Here is a 17,995-nt window from a genome sequence, read left to right as displayed (position 1 = left end):
CCCACATCTCCAGGCCTTGGTGTTCCAGATCCAGCTGAGGGATCCATGGAGAAACATCTGGAGATCTCACTGCCACCAGAGCTTCCCACAAAGGGAAAGATCAAAGCTGGCATGAGCAGGGAGAGAGATGTTTGTGTTCTACTGACCACTATCTGCATCTTCCAGGGCTTACCCACCAGGTGTGGAATGGGGTTCACTCCCCAAAAAGCCAAGCACAGCCATCCCCAGAGAAGGGAGATGGGGACAGGGTGGCAGCAAAGGCTCGGCACGAGAGCTGTCAGCACACAGATACAGAAAACAGAGCGAGGACATCAGAAAGGCCAGAGGGGGAACAGCAGCTCCAAAACGAGCCCAAACCTGGGGAATGCAGCAGGGGATAAATGCTGGGGTGAGGTGTGTGCGGCTGGGGAGGTGCAGCAGCACCTTGGCGGGGCGCAGCAGCTGCGCTCACCCACAGCACACAATGGGCACAGACCTCCGCCGAGAGGTTTCGGGCTGCAAACGGAGCCAGGCCGGTTCCAGCGCCTCCACTAATCCCCCGCCGTGACCCTCCGATATCCATTTACACATTTGCTTCTTCCCTAAAATAATTCCAAACTGAACCCAGGCTCTGACAAAGAGAAAACCCAAACCAGTTTCACTTCAAAGAGCCTTTTAATCTCTCCATTTCTCTGATGAAACAGGCTTTTTGTGTATTGAAGATGCTGCAACAGTAAGGAATGAAAAAGCTCCAAGAAAATATTTTTTCCTCTATAATGAAAATTAATATTAAGAGGATGATGCCTTGTGAAGGCTGACCTAGAATAAAGGCTAGATGGAGTTAAAGAAAAAAGTAGGGATTTATTAAAAGGATATCCTCAATGGATACATCTTGGGCAGTACAAGAGCCCAGCCAGGGCTACACCCAAGATGAACCAAAATGGTCACAAAAATGGATGACTGGTCACAAGGTCCCTCACTTTTATAAGTTCTGATCCATTTGCATACTGGAGTTAATTGTTGAATTATAGCTTTAGGTTAGGAAGTCTCATCCCTCTTGTTTTTCTCTCTTCATTCTGCTGTTGTTTGTGCTCTTGGGACTGAGGTTTGGATTGTTTGTCCTTGGTCCCCAGCTAGAGAGGGAATTGTTTTGTCTCCCTACTCTGTGAAGAGAGCTTGCTATCCCTTAATATGAAGCTCAGATCTACACACTAAAGCAGTACAGAATCAGAAAAATATAAAAGCTAAAACCTGAGGCATCAAGGAAAATTCCAGGACAACAAGAGCCAAGGTAATCAAGGGAGCTTGCTGGAAAACAGCAGAAAACATTTACTGTAGCCTGAGGTCTTCTTGCTAAAGCACCTGTTGAACTTCTATGTTTTAGTGTCAAACGAAAAAGACGCCCAAAAATTTGGGAAATCTTAAATGCCAAGAGAGGAACTTTCCCACCCTGGGAAACCAAGTACCTACAGTACATATTCTGCACAGTGTCACATAGGCAGTATAAACTCAAAAGTCCATTCATCATGCCAGAGCTGGAGTAATAACACTGAATTTCAGTAATTTCACTGTGAGTAGGACGACCCTTATTTTAGGATACAAAGATTTCTGTCGAGCTGCATCTAAGACCGGTCTCTGTTTGGATTCACCACGCTGGAGAAAAAAAACCCCACTGACACAAAGATGCATCACAACGCTGCAAGGAAGCTCTGCAGGAGAGCAGGGGCAGTGCCAAAAAATCCACTGTTCCCTCTGTGCTCAGCTGGCAGATGTTGGTGCCTCTCCCCACACACCTGGCAGGGCACTGCTTCTGCAACAGCTGGGGGTGCAGGCAGAGGAAACAAAGCTCACACAAACAGCTGGAACAGCAGAGAATCCTGCTGGAATTTTCAGTCAGCTTCTTGCAGAAGCCATTGGACAACCGGGGGGGGATAAAACCATCAGATCCTGCCTTGTTTCTGGGTGCACCTCTCAGGAATCCAGACCGACACAATGGCACTTCTCCTGGATTTCCAAGGGAAAGGCATTTGTGCATATGCTGAGTTGCTGCCAGCCCCAAAGCTCTGGGATGTCTCCTCAGAGCACAGCAGTTTTCAGTGTCAGGACTGGTTCAGGAAGGGGGAAGTGGGGGATGCACAGAGCCCGAGTGCCCCCCGATGGCCAAAGCCAACGAGCCCAGCAACGATTAAGAGATGAATCCGACTCTGCCAACTTCTATTTGCATGTCACTACAGCTGTGTTGGGCAACAGGGCTGAAAACCAGCCTTCAGAGACCCCCCCCAGAGTCCTTCCAGCAGATTAATTAAAGTTTAAAAGACTTTATGCTGTGTTGGTGTCCTGACAAATCCAAAGCGGGCTTTGGTTCTCAGCTGATAACGCACCTTTAATCTCCAGATTATTTGGAAACGAGACAGCGCAAACAAGTCAAAGAAAAATAAAACGCCTGCATCCGAAATGGGGAATTCCCAGAAAGCGAGTGACCTCCACTGGCTGCATCCATCGCTACAGCCCCCCGGAATGCCACACACATAGCTGCCCACCCGCCTGCACTCGCCGGCATCCTCAGCCCTGACTTCTGATACCTTCTCCCCCAGGACCACGCCACTTCATGCCCCCTCGCCTGCTGCAGCACCCCGACACCCCACCCAGAGGTGCATCTCCGTGCGTAGAAATATTCCCCCGGGAAAGTAAAGGAGCCAGGGAAAAGCGGTTTTCTTGCTGGAGGTAGAGCAGGCGGCATTTGTGGGAGAAGAGGAAGCTCTGGCATGCACCGCTGAACAAAAGGGAACAAGTGGTCTTTACTCGGAGAGCAGCTTCCTATTAAGACTCACTCCGTCGTACATTATGCCTTTCATCCCCACTCAACCACAAAATGATTTTGCTGTAGGAAATACAATGGCAGAAAAAGATTTACATTGAAAGAATCTTTAATAATAAACTGTTGCAGATCTGCCTACTTCCCCATGATTTATAATACAATAAACATCGGATTCTATTAAGTCTCATGCACTGAAGACATGCACTGAAAACCCGAGTATGAAAGCCCTCAATTCTTCCCTTCTCCAGGCCCATAATAGTGAAACGAGCATGGATAAATGTGCTAAGAGTATCTCTTTGCATCTTTTATAGCTTGTGTGTATCAATCTGTAAAGCTTATTAAGAAAGTCATTGCTATGCAAAACAGCACCCAATCTCTTTCTCTTGCTTTTCAACAGCGCGCAGTGTTTAGCCAATAGGGCCGGGCCCCGGCCCCTCATTCCGCATTCATAACATGCAACATTTGCACAATGTGTATCTCAAAGGCTGCTGAATAGAAAGCCTTAATACTCATGTAAACAACTGCAAACCAATTACTTAATGAATCAGGCCCACACATAATGAGGTGCCAGACAAAGAGCTATAAATGCATTTTTGCGCCCGAGCCTCCGCTTTAAAGTAAAATCCCTCAGCTGTAGTTTGGGCTTAACTGGCACATGATAATTATTGTCTGGGGGACATCAGAGGAGCCACGGTTTTTATTCCGGTCCGGCGGGGTCCGCGCCGAGGTCACTCATCAGCTCAGTGACAAAACGCGGCAAAGGAGAATTTATAAAGTGCCACGGCCGAGCTCGCAGGGATGTTTATTCTCAAGTAGTGGGTTTGAGACCACTTGTGAAAGCAATAAAGCCCGAGGAGTGGCTGCCGGGAGCAGAGCTGCAGTGCCGCAGAACTGCGGCACGGCACGGCAAACAGCTCTGCTTCTTCCTCCTCCCTGTGCCGCGCTCCAGGCACCCAGGGCTGCTCCCAAACCCCACTGTGGCCGTGAGAAACTAACAGAAACATTTACAGAAACTAACTCTAACACTGACTTACGGAGCTTTATTACCATGGCTTTGTAAAGCAGCATCATCGCGTGTCCCTGCACAAAGTGTGCTGCTCCTGCTGAGCACTGAGAGGCCTGGAATTATAGACCAGAGGGAATTATTTGAAATCTATTACAAATCAAAATTGGAGAAAAAGAAAAAAAAAGGCAAAAAAATGTGCAGCATCTAACCGAGGGAGAAGTGGCTGCAGGCACGATTGGCCGGCAGTGTAGCAGCAATGCGGTTTATCTTGAAGAGTTTTTATTTTAAATAAAAAATAGTTAATTTTAAATTACACTTTTCAGTGTAATTTAACTCAGCCGCAGTGATCCTGTAAGTAAGTTCTCAGGGCCCTATCCTGCTCTTCCTGCTGTTCCAGGCTTCAGGGAAGGGCTAAAATATAACATTTCAAAAACTCATCTACAGGAACACCCTTGCATTTCATAGCACAAGGCAGGATAAATCATTGGCTCGTCATTCTCAAAGTGCCAGAAAATACGAAAAGAGAAAACAATTGAACCTAAGATGGTAAGAATTAATCCCACACAAAAGCAGGAATGCCAGTCATCAATGCTCGGTTACAGCTCATATTTAATGTGCTTGAATTATAGAAACTCTATGATTTAAACAGCAATTGCAGAATCAGAACTGGCCTCACCCACAGCAGCCTAAAAATCTGTGCAGCAAGAAGATTAAAGCAAGGAGCAGCTCATATCCTGAGGTGTTCCAAACCTGCAGTGTTTGATCACAGAAACACCAACCTTAACCCTGGTCCAAGTACCAAAATAAATCAGGGGAGCTTCAGCCCATTTCTGTTGGGGTTTCTCCCTCATGGAACCATTTCCAGCCTTAGAGCCTTACCTGGAGAAGAGAGGAGCACTTCCATCCGACAAGGAGCTGCTTTCCAAATGTGTTCCCAAACTGTCACTTCCTTCAGGACTGTCGTGGCTGTGATCCCCACCTGTGCAGGAAAAACAGGACTGTGAACCTTCCAAGTTCCCATTCACATTAAGCAGAAATGTTATTTTTGTTCTCCTTCCCCTTAAATGTAGATTGTTTTGGAATGTTACAGTTCTGTCAATGCTATTTGATACTTCTGTGTTTTCAACCATTCTCTTGAATTAGACAAAAATAAATAAATCCTATAAAAATAAAATTAAACACATATCTTGAGATTTTTGTGACTTAAACAGCCAAACACACAACTATTTCAAAACCTGTTATCCCCACTTTCCTTTCTTCCCTTTTCCCCTGCTCTGTGGATCTCATTTCCATTCTGTAAAGATTGATTTAGAAAAAAAAAAAAAAAAAAGAAGAGGCAAATGGATTCATTCACTGGAGTCAGACAATTGCTCATCTTTGTATTCGTTTCCAAAGCACAGGATGCTCAAGCACAAATCCCACTTTAAAAGGCTGCTTTGCATACATATATTTTCTATATATGTTTTTATCTACAGCACTGAAACTACAACCAAGCCCTGCTCTCACCAATGTCCCTACCCAGGATAATTCAGTATTTCTGTCCACATTGGATTCTCCAGTTCCTAACTGGCTGTAAACATTCCCAGTCCCTTCTGCACTTGGATTACAGCAGCCAAAGTCCTGCTCGGTCTCAGGCACTTCCAGAAAAGAGGTGCCAGAGTCTGCTCAGGAGGAAAGAGAAATCAAGAATAAGAGTGGAAAAAAAATAAAGGGGTTTTAAAAAAATAATTATCCCCCCTTTCCCATGATGTATCACAGCTCATGGCATTGCCTCTCCCCCAAAACCAGCGCTCAAGCTGCTGCTGCCTCTGCTTAGAGATGGATGAAGAATTGCCACCCAGAATTCACAATTTCACAGAGACTCAGAGGTCCTTGAGGAACTTAAGTGTCCAACATGAGCTGCTGGATGGCATCATCCACACTGACCTAAGGGCAGTGTCCAACCTGGTGCTGGCCCAAGGAGCTTCCTCCATCCCAGACGTATCAAATGATATCAAACAGAGCAAAAGGTTGAGTGAGACTTATTAAATGCCTTGATTGGTGCACTCCAAGCAGCACCTCAGAATCCTCAAAGGAGAACCTCACCAGGAAGGACACGTGGGTGTGGGAAAAGTGGTCACCCAATTGTTGGCTCATTAAAGGTGGCCTGAAAAGGAAGGCAGAATCCAGCTTGTGCTTCCTCATGTTCCCATATAATACCTAAAAAAGAGCTGATTTTTTCTTTGCAATAGGGCAGTTCCTCCTTATTCCTACAGGAGATTTTAGGCCTGGAGAGCAGCTGGGGGTGCTGTTCCAGCTGTTTAAAGCAGAGCCCAAGGAGTGGAGCAGTGACACCATTTTTATTCAAATCCTCTACAGCCTTAACGCCTGCTCAAATCAAAGACAAGTGAAGGGAAGAGAGAGAATCTGGTTTTGTTAAAGATTTAACAAACCTGCCCCTTCAATAAAATCAGCAATTTCCTACTCATAAATGAGACTCTTAAACAGTCATCCAGCAAAACAAGAAATAATGGGTTTTATCCTTCTTAATCTCACATTATTCACCTACCTCAGGAACAGCAGAAGAGCTGAACAATTTCTTTTGAGTCTTCCCCATAAAAAACAAAGCATCCGTGGAGGAGCTGAGAATGAGCCCCTCTCTCCCCCTGTATCCTCACATAACCTGGTACCACAGGAGCCTGCTGTTATCAGCCAGCTCCTCCCTGGGCCAGCTGTGGACCAGGTACAATCCCTTTAAAGCCCATTGTTCACAGGTGGCCTCCCATGAGCTCTGGACAGGGCATTAAAGAACCAACACAAATATTCCTGGAATATTTACAGATATTCACATAAATTAATGTTTTGGTTCTCTTTTTATGTAACAGAATAAAAGAAAAATGAACCAAAACTCCAGAAGTGTTCCCACAGCGCTGCCCTAAACACTGCTTGGAAGTGTGTCCACACAGCTTTCACAGTGAAGTCTATCAAACCCCAAAGCCTCAAAAGGCTTTTGGTGTTTCAAACCAACACTTAAAAAACGCAGCAAATACCGAAATTAAAAAAAAAAAAAATCAATCCAAATTTGTTTCCCTTAAGTTCAGAGAAAGTCATACAGCAAAACAATCATGTATGAATGGCTGTCAAATATCAGTTCATCTAAACCCCTCAAAACAAGTTGTTTGAGCCCAAAAGCCAACACACAAGAGATGTGGCTTCTGTTTTAGGCCCATAATGACTCCAGAGCCCCCGGGCCACGGCAAATGGTGATGATAAAAGGGAATGAGCAGCTGCCTGGCAGGGAGAGGAGGGGAGGGGAATCAGAAGCCTGCAGAAGATCACGGGCTGAAGATGAATCATGTCTGAAAGGCGCAGCTTGGCTTTCAAGTGAGGTGTGAGAAGCCTCACTCCCGGAGACACAGGAACAGCAGAGACAGCTCCCTCACAAGGGACGGGCTGGAACTGGGTTACTGGGTTTGGCTGAGGAGCTTCTTGGCATTTTTACACACAGCAAGCATTAGGAGCTGCACGTCTGCTCCGTCAGAGAGCCAGGAGAGGTCAGGAAGTCTCAGCAATGGCACTGGCTGGAGGAAGCCGCTGTTATCAGGCAGCTTTGGTACAGGAGGCAGAGAGGAGGAGGCTCCTGGCTGGCACAGGCACGGCTCCTGCCTGGCAGAGATCTGCCCCACGCTTATTCTAATGATCCCCAGTCAATTACTCATGGAAAGAATCAAACCAGCACTCTCTGGAGCTGCCATATAATTACTGGATCTCCACCACAGACGCTGACCCCTGTAACACGGACGGCGGGCCCTGACAGGCTTGCAGAGTGGATATTCACACGGTGAAACATGGAACATGATTACAAGGAATTAAAGAGGCACCGTGCTCCCCACCTTTGTTTCTGCCAACGTGGGCCCTGTGATGTGACATTTAATCTGTGCTCAGGGCGAGCAGCTGGGTTTGCTCCCTCTGAAGTCGCCCGCGGCACGGAGCCGCCGGGGTGGGATTGTACAACCCAGGCGAGTGCTGGGCCTGAGGTTAATATGCAGCCACCCCTTCCACCTGTAATGGGAATCTTTCCCACCACACTTCCTTGCCTGCTCTCATCTTCACTCCAGCCTGTAACTTGTGGATGTGAACACACCGTAATGAAACCATTTCAAAGCGGCAGCCATCAGACCGGTTTGCTTGCTTTTAAGCCCTACTCCCTTTAATTTCCCACTTTTGTTATCTCTTGTTTATTGATCTAAACTATCCATTACCGCTCATAAAAGCAGCGCCCACTGGGAACTTGCTACCCTGCCTCTCTGTAGCTTCCTCACAGAAGGACAAGCCAACCAAATGTCCTGAGGAATTGAAGACTCGTGGATCTGGGAAACAAACAACCTGCAGCAATGCCTGGTGGCAGTGACATGTGCCAGACCTACTGCAGGAAATTAGCTTAAATCAAAGTCTGGTTGTCTCTGCACATAAGAATGGTGTGGATTTCGGAGCCTGGAGCAGCCTGTTTGCATTTGCTGTGCAAAGAGCACAGCAGCCTAATTGCCTGCTGCTGCCAGACTGCAATGGAAGGGGTGCTCCAGGAGCAGAGCATGCGAGCTGCCATCGCTGGAATAATGTATTCCCTCCTTGCGTGAAGGAACGAACTGGGCTCTCCCCAACACTGGCACATCCTGAGCTGGGAAATGGGCTCACATGAACCCTTTCATTTTGGCAATTCCTTCTGTGGTCTGGCTTTGTCATAAGAGGCAGCAAATACATCCCCCAGTTCCTAAATGGGACATGCCTTGCAAACATGCACACAAAACTCACTCATCCATTTTACAGTGACCACAGGGCCTGGCCTTTTCTCTCTTGCAGAAAAACCCACCACCACAGGCATCATTTAGTTTGGAGAGCCATAATCACAAAGGATACCAAGATATTGAGGAAAATCCCCCAAATCATCACGAATGTACATTGATCTACCAGTGGCTATGTCCCAGTCCCCTGGGGGTTTGGACAGAACTCCCCTATGTCCAGAGCAGGAATCTGCAGTGGCAGCCAGAGCTGGAACACCCCTTACCTCGTTCTTGCCATGCCAGTTCCCCCTGCTTTCCTTCCCCGCCGTTGGTCGGGATCGATGGCAGGCCAAGAGAGGATTCATCACTCTGCACAGGTGGCTCATCCCCACGCTCTCCTGGAAGGGCCTCTCTCAGCACAGTCTGAGCATTCAAAACAGAAACAGCCACAGCTCCATTATCCTCCCTCTCGAGCGTTTTCCAACACGCATTCAGACTAATCTACGCTCCCGGGGTAATCTGCTTTCAGGGTGTTTCTGTTAGATGTTCCACTACCTGACATCTAGGGTGTTCCTCTGGGGCTGGTTTTGGGACAGAAATATGGACTCGAATCTGTAATATTTACTCTATGTTCTGCCCTACTCTCTCACTGATTAGTAAATCAATTAACATTACAGTAAGGGGCTGAGGCACTCACAGCCTATGGAATACCATTTCTATTGATTTATTTAAATAATTGGCTATAAACTTTTGCATTAACTTAGAAAAACCATGAGTGTGCTACCATTTATAAATGCTCTGTGTGTTCAGCACCAAACCTCACTCTACTTTAAAAAAAGTCAAAATACATCATTCATTATAAAAATTCACAGAGAAAGACGAAGATAGAAGCCTCACGTTGGTTTGCACCAGAACAAAGAGGTGAGCTTGTTCCAATGCCTGATTGGCATAAAGAGTGAGAACATTAAAAAGTCCCTTTTCCTGTGGGATGAAGCACTGGACATACTTCCCTGAGACCCCAGGGCTGGGTAACCACAGACTGCCCCTTGCCCTTGCCCTGACTGCCACACTGTGCCAGGGCACAGCCACAGCAATGCAGAGCCTCCAGTGCCCCTGATTTACCCAAGGTGTCAGTGCCCACCTGGCGCTCCTGCTCCTCCTCTCCTGAAGCCAGCAGCTGCTCAAACATCTCTGCCACCTGCTCTGGGAGCTGAACCTGGTGCTGCTTCAGGAACACGCCATGGTGGCTCAGGAGAGTCCTCACTGTGTCCGTGTCCCTGAGGAACAAACCGGCACCCTCAGTGAGACACCCCACCCACACATGCTGGGAAAAGCCACCACCCATCTGGTCCTTAATTCCCACTTTTTCTTTTAAAAATGCTCAAAGGAGAAAATGTAGGAAGCCATGTGTGAGTTCTGCAAGACGGTCAGGGCATCATCATCACCATGCCTGCCTTGTCCTGAGGCTCAGGACCCAAAGACACAACCCTGGTCTCAGCACCTCGCTTACTCCCTGGGGCACAGCCTGGCACACACTGCCCGAGGCTTGTCTTTTGCTCAGAAAGAATAAAAAAGGAAAAGGAAAAAAGCAACTAAGGTGTCTTTTAATGTAGAAAATCTCAATCCTGCAATCCTTTTGTTTGCCAAAGCTGTTTTTTTTTTTTCCTGCTGCTCCAGTGAAGTTTCAGAGGAGTGAATTCCAATTAACTCCAGGAGTGTTTGTCCCTAAGAAACCATTCAGGAGACACAAGGAGCTGTTGGTGCCCGCAGGCGTATCAGCCTTGCAAGAGAGGCAGGTACTGCAGAGAGACCCTTCTGCAGCGCTCACAAGTGCCCCGATCCTGCCAGCACTTGAGCACTGCGGAGCCTGCGACAGGGAGGGAGGTCTAGACAGAAGCTAAGCAAGGCAGAATGGAAATTGTTTTCATTCCTAGGTTAAAGAGACCTGAAAAAAAAAAAAGTAATTCTCACTTGTCCTTGTGGCATATGCACGGAAAAAAAAGCCCATTTTGTGTAACTGCACTTTGTTGTTTCCAAAGGCCACGTGCATCTTCTGTCTCAAACAGAATAATTTCCTTCTCAGAATTACATTTGTCGGCCTTACTTTCAGATCCTGGGAATGGCTGGCTGAGAGGTGTCTGGAGTTCCTGCAATTCCCTGCCTGCCAGAGAGTGGGAGACACTGTGGACCAGATGACCTGGGAGGACTCTGGGGCTGCTCTGTGGAGCAGGAGCCACCACTGGGGAAGGGAGGGAAATAAACGAACTCCTGAATGCTCGCACTGTGAGTGCCACAAGGCTCTGTGCTCCGGCGGCTCCGTTTGCCAGTGCTGGCCTGGCTGCCTCGGTGGATCCAGGGCAGGGACAGAGATGTTCCTCAGCCCTGGTGGGTTCTGTGTCCCCCATACCTGGTGTGCTCCTCCTGCCCTGCTCTGCCCACGGCCTCGTTGGTGTTCTCCAGCGGGAGGCTCCCACTCTGCATGGACTGGGACACGGCCTGGAGCTGCCGCAGCACCACGGCTTCCATCACCTCGAGGTCACCCTGAGCCAGCCCGCTGGCCCCAGCACAAGCACTGCAACACAAAGCAGGGGGGACGAGCCCTGTGAGCACAGCCTGGAGACAGGACAGCCAGGGCACAGCCAGAGGGACAAACAAACATCATGGTGCTCTGTGACACATGTGGGACAGGACAGGGAGGTCACTCTCAGCACTTGGAATGTACCAGGTGCAGCCACCCAGGGAGAGGGAAGCTGAGCACATCCCCTCCAGTGGCAAGCTGGGGGGCGGGCCTGTTTGGGGCCCCTCTTCCCTAATTCCTGAGGAATCCTCCAATCCTCCACTACCTAAAAGAGTCTGTGGAGGCTGTGCATCGTTGTCAATAAAGTTACGCACAATTCCCACTTCTGCACCTAGGGGCCCAGAGGCTGAGGAGGGACAGTGAGGGCTCTCCACCACTGGTTTTGGCAACACTCAGTTCTGGGGATTCCCTCGGCGCTCTTGCTCCATTTACTGTGTTTTTCTGGCACACATGGGCCGTTTGTTACCCGGTTGCATTCACTCACCTGGGCAGCTCCGCTGTCCCTGAGGGCTGGCCCTGGTACAGCGCCCGGTGCTGGGGGCTCGTCCTCTCCACCAGCCCCTCCAGGAGCTGCAGCGCCTGGCAGAGCTCCTGGAGCTCGGCTCGAATCCCGCCGGACCTGCAGATGGACAGACAGGGTGAGAGGCACCAACGATGTGTGACAGAGTTCCAGTGCATTCCCATCGCATCCCTTGGGAAAATAAACAGCTTCATTAGAGCTTTCCAAAGCCAACGGCAAGAACCACGCTCCCGAGCTCTACAGGAAGGGGTAGGAGGGGGAAGCACAGGAGCAAACCATCCAAAAATCAGCCCGGGCTGAGCCGGGGCTGCATGGAAATTGCTTCATGGAAATTACACTCGTGCCGAGCACTTTAATTCCTTCACCTCCGCAAGCGAAACAAATCTGGTGACCACCTACAGGTATGGGGACAGCCCTGGAACCTCAGAGGGGTTTTGATGAAGCTGCACCTCTATAATGATGCAAATGAGGACTTAACCACTGAAACAATGGCGCGGGCTAATCCCGGGACAGAGGTGTAAATGGCTATTCAGGTCCCCGGCTGCCTCTTTGTGGGGCTCCCAGCCCAGGTCTCGCCAGCGATGAACACCGCAGCTGGGGCAAAAGAGAGTTCTCTTTCTTTCTTTCCCCCACATGGAGGAGCTGACATGTTTCCACAGTTAACCCTGGCTTACTCTGCCTCCAGAGAGAAGCTCTGTGCACAAAAACTTGCAGCATTTGCACACTCGTGCTGAGCTGTGCCCAAAGCTGTGTTTTCCCTCCGAGTGTTGGGCAACAGTGAACAATTAAGTGGGGGCTGCTGTGTCTTTAGTCGAGTTTCCTAGACATTTAATAAGCAAAACAATGCCCGGGAGATCACATAGGCAGTTAAACAGTGCTTTCTCTTTTCCCCCAGCCTTACAAACCCTGTATTCCAGCGGCCGGCTCGTTTCCCATTGTTTTCCTCCCGCTGGGTGGTCCTTCCAGGGTGCCACTCGAGAGGGATACAATAATAAAAAGGGAAGGGGAAGGAAGGGACACCAACATAAAGAAAAACAAAATGTATGACAATCTGCAGCAGGCTACGGATCAGAGGTCAGCAAACAAGAGGTCCTTCTCTTTTACAGGTTGCTTCCTGGAAACAGTCTGATTAAGCTGACAGCTTGAATTATGTGTTACATTTTGTAATGCACAATCCATCTGTGCTAAGTCCTCCTCAATGCAGCTGAAGCAGCACAGGCATTAGCTCTGCCTTTTTCCACCCCCTCAGCTCAGGCCTTAAAATAGTCATCATCTTTCTGCACACTAATTCTCAGAGACCCTCTCCCCCGCCTGCCACCCCCCGGGTTTAAGCCCTCAAAGAAAGGGCTGGGTGCTGCAGGGAATGGTAAGAGGACACGGAGCCTTTCCCCTTGGATCAGCAGCTCCATGGGAGGGGACACCAGGAGCCTTCATGAGCCCCGTGGTGCCAGGAGGCTGCTGATAGAAAACCCATCCCAGGCTCTTCCCGTGGGGCTGGGTGGGAGAAGGCAGGGGAGCAGCCTCTGATCCTCTGGAACATGCCAACAATCGCCAGTTCTGATAACTGAGGCAGCAAAGCTGCAGCACCCTACTGTGACCTGCAACGAGATGGAAACCTTCTGCTCAATCACCTTTCCCAACATCATCTCCCTGCCTCGGCTGCAAACACTTCACTGCAGGGGAAAAAACTGAAAACTCCTTAAAAAACAGAGGCTGGCATCTCTGCAGTAGGACAGGAGAGGTATTTGCTCTGAAGATAAAAATTTGTGGCTTCCTGGCACACAACAAGGACTGGTTTTGCCTCTGGAGTCAGCCATGGTCTCTGCTCCTTTCAACACCATCCCTTGTACTCATTTCAGGTAATTCACCAGAAGTGTATGAACAATTCCTTCCTTCTGATGCCACAGTGACACTGCTGCAGTGGGAAAGTCCAAGTTACAGATATTTCAACTTAAGGCAAAAAATGCACAGAATCTGGCGAATTTCAGCACATTTCTTCAGCCAGCACAGGAATTTCACAAGAGAAAACCACGGGGACTGGAAGGACATCACATGTTGTGAATCCCTGGTGTGACAGAGCAGAGGAAGCTGCATTCCCATACTTTGTGTAACGTGTACAATTGAAATTCATGCACTAATAATCACTTGCAAGCTTTTCCACAAGATTTTTGGCCAATTAATTTTGCAAGGCTCAAGTGTGCACGCTGCATTCCAGGTGCCTTGGAAAGCTCACCTGGCCGTGAGCACAGCAAGAGAACGGCTCCTGCTGGTGGATCTGCCTTTTCATTTTCAGGTAAAGCAAATTAAAACCTGTATCTTTCCTGCAGCACCAGCAAGCAGTGGTGATGATCCCACATCCATGGCCTTGAGAAGCAGAGGCATTCAGCTTGGCACAACGGGAGGAGAGCTCTGTGCTGCGGTTCCAGCCGTGTGCTGGGGACAATGCAGGCGCTCAAACCTTGTGTATAATTTCTCCGGGGCTCAAGAGCTGCTCTGTGTCTCATCAGGCACAGCACAGCAAGGCCTTGCAGGGAGGAACACAAGGTTAAACTGCTGGTGCTGGGGTCGGCTCTGACTCCTCTCACAGACACAGGCACTCGGTGCTCTCGCCTGCTCTGCTGTGATTAACAGGTGGGATACAAAGGGAGGACTGGGGGAAAGCTTTTTCATGTAAATCAGATGATGTTTCCATAGTGAGCAACAGCCCGATGCAAATAGGAAAGGATAAAGTTACTGAAGTTTCTGCCATGACCCCCAGTTTCTGCTCAGGTGTCAACACCCAAACCAGCACTGATATCAGCACCACCACAACATGCCCAGGTACAGAATTAACAGATTTAACAACCAAGATGGGAAAACCCAACCAACTGGCAGAAGAGAACTCCTTCTGCAGGAGCACTTGCTCTCTAGGGGTAAAAGCACTGTTTCCTTTGCACATCCCACTACAGACCTGCCAGCCCTCCCGGGTGACCCGGGCCAGCCCTCCTGGGTGACCTGGGCCAGCTCTGGGCACCATCTCACCGTGGGCACGGCCCCACCAGGACAGGGATGCACTTCCCTGTCTCATGAGGGCGTTGCGGGGCTGAAAATCCTGCCGGGATGGATATAGCCCGATGCTCTGGAGCTGCATTTGCTGGCCACAAAATCCTGCAGCACAGGACAGGCTCTGTGTCTGCAGCAAATTGTCCTCGTCCTCTCTTACTCTATTTCCAAACAAAAATGTTCAAACAGTGGAAGTTTTACCAAGTAGAGTGACTGGAATAAGATTTGTGAACATTTAAAGAACATCATCTGCATTTTAGAAACAAATCCTTTTAGTACAAATCCACCTGCCAGTTCTGACCCCAGTGAGGTGCCCGAAGCCCCTGAACGCCCAGCACAGGTACAAGGTACTAAAGGACAGGGGAGAACCTGGTGTGAGCTCTGGTGCCCTGAGCAGCCCAGCTGACCCAGGAAACAGGGTAGGGAGGTGGTACCTGTGTGGTGCTGAGCTGTCCAAGGGCTCCTCCTGGGCTGCAGGAGGGTTCAGTGAGGGCAGCAGGGAGCCCTCTGGAGCCTGGGCATCCCTGCCCTGTTCCTGCTGCAGGCTGGGAATGCTTGGCCTCGCCTCCTCCTCAGCACCGGCAGGGACTGGGAGCTTGGCACTGCTCCCCTCCCTGTGAGCCCACCAGCTGCTCAGGATAGGCTTTGCCCCTGTAATAACAACAAAAAATAATAAATCAAAGATATAAAACCTGAATTATTCTTCTTGAAACATCAGCAGGACCATGGAGTAGCTCACAGTGTAGGGACTGAAACCAAGCTTACCCGTGTTGTTCACCCTGTGTGAGAGAGTATCCATCCATCCATCCATCCATCCGTCCGTCCGTCCGTCCATCCATCCATCCATCCATCCCTGTGCCCCCGCTGTCTGTGGGTTTCCCTGCCCTTGGCCCCTGTCCTTGCACGCTCCTCTCACAAGGGGGAGTCCAGAGAGGCTGCAGCCTTTGGGGCTTGGGAACAAACCTGGCACTTCTCAGAAACCCCCTCGGCACAGAGACCAGCTAGCTGACCAAATCAGCCCTGGGGGAATCAATCAGCCATCATGCACCTGCTCTGAGGGAAAAGGGAATCAGCCTGACCCAGAAGTGACTCCTCTGGTGAAGCAGGTTCACATTACACCCGTCCAGATGAGGTTAGACTATGCCAGGGCCTCTGTGGGCACAGCAGTGAGGAAATCTTCCCTCACAGTGCCCCTGACCAGGATCAGCCCCCAGTGTGTCTTTCCCTGTCCCGCTGAGCAGCCTGGGATGAAATGGAGTCAAAAGGAGGAAAGAACAAAGAGACAAAAAAGGAGCAAGAGCCACCACGCTCCAAGCCCAGTGCCAGAGGGGCAGGAGCAGCAGCAGCTGTGGGCAGGCTCTGGCTGGGGTGGAGGCAGACAGGAACACACACCACTGCCATACCTGGAACACTTCCCGCCTTTGGTGGGGCTGCTTTGGCACCAGAAGCTGCGCTGAGCTGCTCAGAGCCTTCCTCGCTGGCAGCCAGGTCCCCGTGTCCTGCTGCTCCCTCCTCACCCTCTCCAGCAGCGCTGCCGGTCTCGGGACTCACACTGAGCCCATCAGGGGATGGGGAGCGCAGAGGGGGCTCCTGCTCAGAGCCCAAACCTCCTGTGGCCAAGGCAGCTGATGCGGGGCAGCCCTGCAAGGCTGCTGCTGGATAGCCCAGTTCTCCTGGCACGGCTGCATTGGTGCCAATTCCCACCTGTCCTCCGGCCTGCAGCACCTGAAACACACAGAGGGACATGGCTGAGGAGACAAACAGGACACAAACTGTGTGTGGCACATGGAGCTTCCTGAGGGTGGCATGCTGGGCTCTGAAAAGTGCCACAGAATTCAAGACTTTGCTGTGGCATTAATATGACACAACCCCTGGCACACAGCCTGTGGGTCAGAGTGTGAAATGAGGGCCCAGGCCTGCATTAAAGCTCCAAAACATCCAGTGGCAGAAGCTGCCTGCACCCCCAGCCCAGCCAAAAGGGACCCCCACACACCAAGGACTCAAACCCATCTAAATGGTGACTGGATTTTACAGAGTCAAACCTGTGGGATTAGGATCCTCCACAGCTTTGGAGACCCTGGACCAAAGCACCACATTTAGAGTTGCCCACAAGGCCCAGAGGGACCATCGTGTTCCATGTGTGAACCACACAGCAGATCCAGCTTCCCTCACACCATGCAACAAGGCAAAACTCAGTTTCACTGTCTCCCTCCTGCTCCTCCCATGGCAGTCACATAGCCTTTCCCACCAGGTGACACAGGACACAGAGCAGACACATTTTGAATGGCACTTTCCTCCAAGGACTGTTGAACTTGCACAAAACCAGCTCCAGGACACAACCACTCTGCTGCCAAATCCCTTTGTTCTAACACTTGCCTCTTCTCCTTTGCAAACCCACTCAATCAGGACAATTTAGGAGGAATGGCTGCTGTCACCACAACTGCTGTGAGGTCATGGCCAGTTTATACAAAGCCAAAAGTAGCCAAAGTAATGCCACTGTGCACACTGAGCAGGGCTTCCTCTCCAGCCCCAAATTCCAGCAGCACAATTTGCAGTCACCTCCACACCTCTCCCATCTCTTTCACTGCCTGACCTCTTCCTCCCACACCAAGTCAGCTGCCAAGCCCAGCTGAAAGGAAACAAAGGCATCCTGTCCGCTCTGTGACTAAGGTTCCTTAAAAAAGCTCAAATTCCACGTAACAAGGAGCAGAACAAAAAGCCATGAAGTCATTTTAAGCAGTAGCAAAGGTCTGCCACTCAGATTAAGTTCACAGCTTATTCCATCACCACTGCTCTCAGGTTCCTCCTAATTACTTCTCAGGCGTGGGATTTGGTGCTTTCAAACGCCTCCTGCTCGGCTCTGGCAGCTCCTGGATGCACTGTTCCAAAACAAATGGATTTCAAACAGGCACAGGCACAGCTCACTCCTATCAATCCCCTTCTCTGGGAAGGGACTCTGCCACCCACAGGTGTTCCTGGGAGGCTCCAGCACGCCCAAAATGTTCTGAAGGCTCCAAGGAAGAGGTTCCAAGCTGACTTCCCAGCACAGGGGATCCAGGAGCCTGGGCTGTACAGCTCTGCCAGCTGGGAAGGAGCTCTTCAGGGTGGGACTTCTGAACTTAAGGACTCCCCTTGACACTGGGAGCCAAAAGTGCACATTTCCCATGGCTCAGGAATGTGCCAGACATTCCTGGAGGTGCTTCAGCACTGGGATATTGCTGGTTCTGGGATTGTCCTCCTGGGTCCCCAAGGCCCAGAGGTGACCCCCCAAGATGTCACTGAGGGAGTCATC

The 17,995-nt window shown here is 49.9% G+C and overlaps 1 protein-coding gene across 1 annotated transcript in view; it reads right to left on the bottom strand.

Annotated features, from left to right (window-relative positions):
* Window positions 1-17,995, bottom strand: part of KIZ (kizuna centrosomal protein) — a 28,882-nt gene that overhangs the window by 3,664 nt on the left and 7,223 nt on the right. Inside the window, 7 exon segments of the mRNA XM_064709628.1 lie at window positions 4,683-4,782; window positions 8,848-8,986; window positions 9,705-9,840; window positions 10,971-11,135; window positions 11,626-11,760; window positions 15,138-15,354; window positions 16,107-16,428. Of these exon segments, the coding sequence (XP_064565698.1) occupies window positions 4,683-4,782; window positions 8,848-8,986; window positions 9,705-9,840; window positions 10,971-11,135; window positions 11,626-11,760; window positions 15,138-15,354; window positions 16,107-16,428 (1,214 nt within the window).

The sequence above is a fragment of the Zonotrichia leucophrys genome, chromosome 3 (genome assembly GCF_028769735.1).
Source record: "Zonotrichia leucophrys gambelii isolate GWCS_2022_RI chromosome 3, RI_Zleu_2.0, whole genome shotgun sequence".
Classification (NCBI taxonomy): Eukaryota; Metazoa; Chordata; class Aves; order Passeriformes; family Passerellidae; genus Zonotrichia; species Zonotrichia leucophrys.
This window is presented reverse-complemented; position numbering and strand designations above follow the sequence as displayed.